Source organism: Tachyglossus aculeatus, chromosome 1, assembly GCF_015852505.1.
Source record: "Tachyglossus aculeatus isolate mTacAcu1 chromosome 1, mTacAcu1.pri, whole genome shotgun sequence".
Lineage (NCBI taxonomy): Eukaryota > Metazoa > Chordata > Mammalia > Monotremata > Tachyglossidae > Tachyglossus > Tachyglossus aculeatus.
In genome coordinates this window covers 78,392,217-78,400,304 of record NC_052066.1, presented here as the reverse complement: position 1 = coordinate 78,400,304, position 8,088 = coordinate 78,392,217, and the positions used below count along the sequence as shown (strand labels likewise).

General features: G+C 44.5%; 1 protein-coding gene across 1 annotated transcript in view; it reads right to left on the bottom strand.

Annotated features, from left to right (window-relative positions):
• The window catches only part of KLHL24 (kelch like family member 24), a 93,472-nt gene that overhangs the window by 28,170 nt on the left and 57,214 nt on the right, over positions 1-8,088 (bottom strand). The window contains exon 4 of the mRNA XM_038769369.1: positions 7,029-7,147. Within this exon, the coding sequence (XP_038625297.1) occupies positions 7,029-7,147 (119 nt within the window). The remainder of the gene's footprint in view (positions 1-7,028; positions 7,148-8,088) is intronic.

Sequence of the window (8,088 nt, the reverse complement as noted above, 5' to 3'; positions counted from 1 at the left end):
TTTACTGGGGGCAAAAAATGAAGCTTTCACCAGCAGCAGAATGGGGATGGCGGCACAATGTTTTGTCAAAATACTGCCAAGGGAGAGAGAGGTGGCGCTTTGGGGGAGACTGGACGTCTTGGTGCCGGCTGGTTTGTGGAGGCGGGACCGGTTTGGCAGGATTCCTCCTCCTCAGGGCTGTAACTGATGGGCTTTCAAAGATCAGAAGATTGCTGGAATCAGGCTTCCCACATCTGCCCAGAGGTAGTAGAGACTGACTTGTGACACCATCCCTGCCCCTGAAACAACTGCTTTTGCTTTCACATGCCCAGCTTCAACGGTCTTGCTGTTTTCTGACTCCACTCCGTCTAGCTGTGTGGAGAACAACAGTAATTATTTTTGCCAGTGTTCTTGTTTTGTTTTTTGCTTCTCCCCCGGTTTATGGAAAAAGTGGAAAAGATCCCTCTCCCCTCTCATCCAGATTCCTCTCCCATCTCACCCACAATCCTTTTTAAAGACTCTGAGTAGTCTATCCACTAATTGATTTAACCAAAAGAGGGAGTGCAGGGTGTTTGCTGCTATTGATTCCTTTCAGGGACTACAGTCTCCCTAGTTTTCCCTACCAGTCATCTCAAAATGCATCCAGCTGGACACAGGGAGACCAGGCCAAGAGAGTGCAGATGGCTAAGCACAAGCTATCACAACTACTGCAAAAAGAATGCAAAGGCACTGCCCTGCTGGCAACAGAACAGCAGGCTGTAGTGGATAGAACATGGGCCTAGGAGTCAGAAGGTCATGGGTTCTTAACCTATCTCTGCCACTTGTCTGCTATGTGACCATGGGCAAGTCACTTCACTTCTCTGGGCCTCAGTTACCTCATCTGTAAAATGGGGATTGAGACTGTGAACCCTACATGGGACAGGGACTGTGTCCAACCCGATATGCTTGTAACCATCCAGCGCTTAGTACAGTACCCAGCACACAGTAAGCACTTAACAAGTAATAAAATTATTACGAACTACGATTAAAGTCTTTCCACCTCTTTACCACTGGCGTCTGAGCAATGCTCACTCACTCAATCAATCAATCGTATTTATTGAGCGCTTACTGTGTGCAGAGCACTGTACTAAGTGCTTGGGAAGTACAAGTTGGCAACATATAGAGACAGTCCCTACCCAACAGTGGGCTCAGAGTCTAAAAGGGGGAGACAGAGAACAAGACCAAACATACTAACAAAATAAAATAAATAGAATAGATATGTACAAGTAAAATAAATAAATAAATAAATAGAGTAATAAATATGTACAAACATATATACATATATACAAGTGCTGTGGGGAAGGGAAGGAGGTAAGATGGGGGGGATGGAGAGGGGGACCAAGGGGAGAGGAAGGAAGGGGCTCAGTCAGGGAAGGCCTCCTGGAGGAGGTGAGCTCTCAGTAGGGCCTTGAAGGGAGGAAGAGAGCTAGCTTGGCGGATGGGCAGAGGGAGGGCATTCCAGGCCCGGGGGATGACGTGGGCCGGGGGTCGATGGTGGGACAGGCGAGAACGAGGCACAGTGAGGAGATTAGCAGCTAGAGGAGCGGAGGGTGCGGAGTGGGCTGGAGAAGGAGAGAAGGGAGGTGAGGTAGGAGGGGGCGAGGTGATGGACAGCCTTGAAGCCCAGGGTGAGGAGTTTCTGCCTGATGCGCAGATTGATTGGTAGCCACTGGAGATTTTTGAGGAGGGGAGTAACATGCCCAGAGCGTTTCTGGACAAACACAATCCGGGCAGCAGCATGAAGTATAGATTGAAGTGGGGAGAGACACGAGGATGGGAGACCAGAGAGAAGGCTGATGCAGTAGTCCAGACGGGACAGGATGAGAGCTTGAACAAGCAGGGTAGCGGTATGGATGGAGAGGAAAGGGCGGATCTTGGCAATGTTGCGGAGCTGAGACCGGCAGGTTTTGGTGACGGCTTGGATGTGAGGGGTGAATGAGAGAGCGGAGTCGAGGATGACACCAAGGGTGCGGGCTTGTGAGACGGGAAGGATGGTAGTGCCATCAACAGAGATGGGAAAGTCAGGGAGAGGGCAGGGTTTGGGAGGGAAGACAAGGAGTTCAGTCTTGGACACTCAAATGGCAAGGGGTGAGAAAAGGGTCACTAGTGTATTTTCAAGGACCAAGCGTGCAAGTGTGCAAGAGATGCTCTCTCAGAGACATTCCCATTCATGAATGCAGTCTCATTATTGGTGGTCTCATCTTCAAACTAAAGAACCCTTCTGTAATTGCCAAATTTTAAATTTTGTTCTGGCACATTTTCAGGCTAGCAGAGGTATAGGTCTCATTAACACACCGTAGCTTCCCATCAGCAAGAACTGCAAGTTATTCCTTTCTCTTGCATGTCTCTACAGGAGACAACTGTGTTCTCTAAAGATAATTTTTCGTGGAAAAAAAAATCTAATTTTGGCCCAAGTCTATAAAAAGCAAGGGACAATGCTGACTGCCTTCAAGCTGTTCCTGGTTCCTGGTCAGGCAGCCTGCCCACGGGACAGACCTTATTTTGGAATTTTCCAGCCTCCAGTTTCACCTCTCCCAGCCCATCCGGCCACCACCAAGGATAGCCAAAAGGCGGTTTGCTGAATCTAGGCTGGTTGCCTGGAAGAAGAGAGGATGCATGTTCAGAAGAGCAGTGTGGCCTAGTGGAGAGAACACAGGCCTGAGAGTCAGAAGGACCTGGCTTCTAATCCCGGCTCTGCCAGCTGCTTGCTGGGTAACCTTGGGCAAGTCGCTTAACTGCTCTGTGCCTCAATTGTAAAATGGGGATACCTGTCTTCCCTCTTAACTTGGACTGAGAGCCCCATGTGGGGCAGGGACTATGTCTGACCTAGTTAACTTGTATTTATCCCAGTGCTTAGAACAGTGTTTGACACAGAGTAAGCACTTAACAAATACCATTAAAAAATAAAACAAAAAAAACCCACATTCAGGTTCTTCCACTTTGTCCCAAGACCACTGTCAGCCTGAAGAACAACTTCCTTTATTTAGGGAGGACACTGGGTGGAAGTGAGAACCAAAGGGCCGGGCATTAGTGAGGAGGCAAGGGCAAACAGGATTGATTCCAAGTCCTCCCTCCTTCCAAACATTTACACCACTAAGGAGGACAGTCTTGGAACTGGAGAAGCAGTGGGGCCTAGTGGAAAGAGCATGGGACTGGGAGTCAGAGGACCTGGGTGCTAATTCTGACTCTGTCACCTGTCTGCTGTGTGTCCTTGATTGAGTCATATATACATACATATATATATGTACATAAATACATGCATATATAATATATACATATACACATGTACATACTTGTACAGATTTATTACTCTATTTTATTTGTACATATTTACTATTCTGTTTATTTTGTTAATGATGTGCACATAGCTACAATTCTATTTGTTCTGATGATTTTGACACCTGTCTACTTGTTTAGTTTTGTTGTCTGTCTCCCCCTTAGAATAATAATAATAATGGCATTTATTAAGCGCTTACTATGTGCAAAGCACTGTTCTAAGCACTGGGGAGGTTACAAGGTGATCAAGTTGTCCCACAGTCTTAATCCCCATTTTACAGATGAGGTAACTGAGGCACAGAGAAGTGAAGTGACTTGACCAAAGTCACATAGCTGACAATTGGCAGAGCCAGGATTTGAACCCATGACCTCTGTCTCCAAAGCCCGTGCTCTTTCCACTGAGCCACGCTGCTTCTCTTCTAGACCGTGAGCACGTTGTTGGGTAGGGACCATCTCTATATGTTGCCGACTTGTAAAATCAATTGTATTTACCTGTACTTCCCAAGCACTTAGTACAGTGCTCTGCACACAGTAAGCACTCAATAAATATGATTGAATGAATGAAAGAATGAGTCATTTAACTTCTCCTTGCCTCAGTTCCTCCAAATGCAAATTAGGGATCCAATCGCTGTTCTCCTTCCTACTTAGACTGTGGGCCTCATGTAGGACCTGATTATCATGTACCTATCCCAGCGCTTAGTACGGTGCTTGGCGCAGAGTTAGCTCAACAAATGCCAGTACTATTATTATTAACTAGCTCAGGCTTTTGGGGCTTTCTGGAATAGGAATTATCTCCAGATTCGCTTGGCCGGCTTTAATTTGGTGGCCACGTGGCCACCAGCTGACCCGGGATGCAGATCACCTCCGAGGGATGAGAGAGAACATGCCGAGTCTGGCACCGAACCCAACTGATGCCCACCACCTTCAGCCAGATCCTCTAATGCTAACCTTCTCACTGTGCCTCAATCTTGTCTTCCTTGCTGCCAACCTCTCGCCCACATCCTACCTCTGGCCTGGAATGATCTCCCTCCTCATAACAGATTATTGCCCTCTCCCACTTCAAAGCCTTATTGAAGGCGCATCTCGTCCAAGAAGCCTTCCCTAAACCCTCCTCTCCTCTTTGCCCACATATTCATTCATTCAATCATATTTATTGAGCGCTTACTGTGTGCAGACCACTGTATTAAGAGCTTGAGAAGCAGCGTGGCTCAGTGGAACGAGCACGGGCTTGAGAGACAGAGGTCGTGGGTTCTAATCCCAGCTCTGCCACATGTCTGCTGTGTGACCTTGAGCAAGTCACTTAACTTCTCTGAGCCTCAGTTACCTCATCTGTAAAATGGGGATTAAGACTGTGAGTCCCACGTGTGACAATCTGATCACCTTGTATCTGCCCCCAGCGCTTAGAACAGTGCTTTGCACACAGTAAGTGCTTAACAAATGCCATTATTATTATTATTATTATTATTACAATTCAGAAACAAAGGGAGACAATCCCTGCCCACAACAGTCTGCCACTCTTACTTGCTTCTTCATTCATCCTCCCTCCCACCCCCACAGCTCACATGCACATGAGGCCAAGGGATCTGGAGATAATTCCTATTCCAGAAAGCCCCCAAATCCTGAGCTTGTTAATAAGAATAGTAGTGGCATTTGTTAAGCGCTAACTCTGTTTATTTATTTATGTATTTATCTATTTATTTATTTATACTAATGTCTGTCTCTTCCTCTAGACTGTGAGCTAGCTCATTGTGGGCAGAAATGTGTTTGTTTGTTTTTATACTGTAATCTCCCAAGCACTTAGTACAGTGCTTTGCACATAGTAAGCGCTCAATAAATACGATTCAATGCATGAATGAATGAATAAATCATTCACTCCTCCTCGTCTCCCCCTCGTCCCCATCTCCATCCTCTTAGTCTTGCCTCCTTCCTTTCCCCACAGCACCTGTATATATGTATATATGATTGTACATAGTTATTACTTTATTTATTTATTTATTTTACTTGTACATATCTATTCTATTTATTTTATTTTGTTAATATGTTTGGTTTTGTTCTCTGTCTCCCCCTTCTAGACTGTGAGCCCACTTTTGGGTAGGGACCGTCTCTATATGTTACCAACTTGTACTTCCCAAGCACTTAGTACAGTGCTCTGCACACTGTAATCACTCAATAAATATGATCGATTGATTGACTGATGAATCACATCACTGGAACACTTGGCTGAAATTTCCAAAATGCTTGACTGCTGTAGAGGATCATTTCGGTGTCTTTTCCAGTCCTCCTCATTTCGATAATTCTTAGACCAGAAACCTCAAGGAATCTAAATGACTACTATTCATGTCATTCATTCCAAAGTAACTCCCCTGTCATAATGCAGTCATTGTGATTAGCACTGGGGAAAAAAAATGGGTTGACAGAATAGACCAGTGGACTAGAATTTAGATATCTTGGTTTCCACTCCGTACTCTGTCCTCGATCCAAGACGTGATCTCCGACCAACATTTCTCCACCAGTAAAAACACCTCCCGACAGATGTAAGCAGCGTGGTTTGCTAGATAGAGCGTGGGCCTGGGAGTCAGAAGGACCTGGGTTCCAATCCTGACTCCACCACATGTTTGCTTTGTGTGACCTTGGGCAAGTCACTTAACTTCTCTGGGCCTCATTTACCTGATCTGGAAAATGGGGATAAGAATGTGAGCCCCATGTGGGACAGGGACTGTCTAACCTGATTAGCTTGTATCTACTCCAGCACTTAGAACAGTGCTTGGCATATAGTAAATGCTTAATAAGCATTATTATTATTATTATTATGTTATGAAGGTTAATGAGACAATATTTTAAAGAACACCACATTTTAAGGTGAAAGGTTATTCTAAAAGCACATCTCCTCCAAGAGGCCTTCCCAGAGTAAGCCCCACTTTTCCTCATCTCCCACTCCCTTCTGCGTCACCCTGACTTGCTTCCTTTGCTCTTCCCCCCTCCAAGCGCCACAGCACTTACGTACATATCTGCAATTTTATTTATTTGCATTGATGTCTGTCTCCCCCTCACTAACTCTAAGTTTGTTGTGGGCAGGCAATGTGACTGTTTATTGCTACACTGTACTCTCTCAAGTGCTTGGTACAGTGCTCTGTCCACTGTAAGCACAATAAATACGATTTAATGAATGAATGAACGGTGCGGACAATATGATATGCTACCACTAGAAAATAAAATGTGTAACAGTGGTTTATTTTATGGCTTATTTTCTCAGTGCTTATTAATCTACTTCTTTTTCAAAATTCAGTTTTAACGAACAATCCAGTAACAATAATTTAGATTGGCAAACATACAGGTATTTCAAATAATAGCCCATGGGATTTAAGAGCCTGTAGCAAGCTATTAAACCCCTAAAAAGGAAAAGAAAAACACCACACAATTGAAACATTGTATTTTCAACTTGGAATAACTTGCTTATATTCATTCATTGGGTTTACATCTTTGGACTCTTGTGGCGTTTCTGCAGCATGACTTTACTGCCTTGCCGTGAATTACCAGTTTGGAAAACAAAAATTTCACTTGGAAGAACCCAGTTGAATTGTTGATACCTATGGCATAGCCATCAACCCAGAATAATTTGTTACAGAAGACAATTTGAATCTAAAATATCCCCGGGGAAGTTCAAATAAAGGATTAGGTTGTAGTTACTATTTCAGAAAAGGGCCTCTAGAGTAAATAAGCAAAGGCTCTCTTACTTTACCAAGGAGGACAGCCATTTTGTGTCGCCATCTGCCTTTATTCAGGGAGGCAACTCTGATCCAAATGTTTAGCTGAGAGTTATAAATCCAGACATCACGGCTGTTGATTCTTCCCCCTTTATAAAATGGGAAACAAAAGGGTCAGTGATTACCTTCATCTTGGAATAAGACAGAGATACAGCAGATAGACTGTGAGCCCCATGTGGGGATGCTCTGCATTTGATCTGATTATAATGAATTCCTCTTTTAGAGTGTAAGCCCCTTTTGGGAAGGAAATGTATCTCACGTAGCTGTCGTGCTTTTCCAAGCATCAGTCTTGTACACTGGGCCCAGTGGGTGCTCAGTAAATATTTTATTACTTCTACTATGACTTCACACCAAGTAAGTGCTTAATAAACACCAGGCCTCCTCCTCTTCCTCCTAGCCAAACCATGGAAAATATTTTGCAGCCTGCTTCCTCTTCTTACTCTCAGTTCAGAGCCAGCTCTTCAAAAACATTTCTCAACAGCACCAACAATTTTTGAGGCCACTCACCATGAGTGGAAAAATATGAAATTTTTCCTTCTCTTATGTAAAACTACAAAGCACCATCTCTCTTGCCCCAACTTGAGTCACATAATTCTTTAGTCACTTAATCACCTAAGTCCTTGCTTTTTAGGCTATGACAGTGTTTCGGCATTCACTAGAGTCTTTTTTTCCCAGCTTCAAGGCCTTTATTTTTGCATGCATTTAGAAATGGATTTTCCACATTGTTTGCAACACATATATAACACTCTCCCTCTGCCCCGACCTGAGATTGTCAAACATGAGAAGGAGGGCTCCAGGAAAAAGGGTTCCTTCCTATCCTTCCCCCGATATCCTCCTCCGAAGAGACAGGGGACTCAATGCAGCTACTCAGTATGGTACTAAGCGCTTTAATACAGTGCTCTGCACACAGTAAGCACTCAATAAATACCACTGATGGGTTGACCGGCCTATTATGGTCTGCATGGCCTAGTGAGTACAGCATGGGACTGGAAGTCAGAAGGACCCGAGACCTAGTTCCAGCTCCACTTCT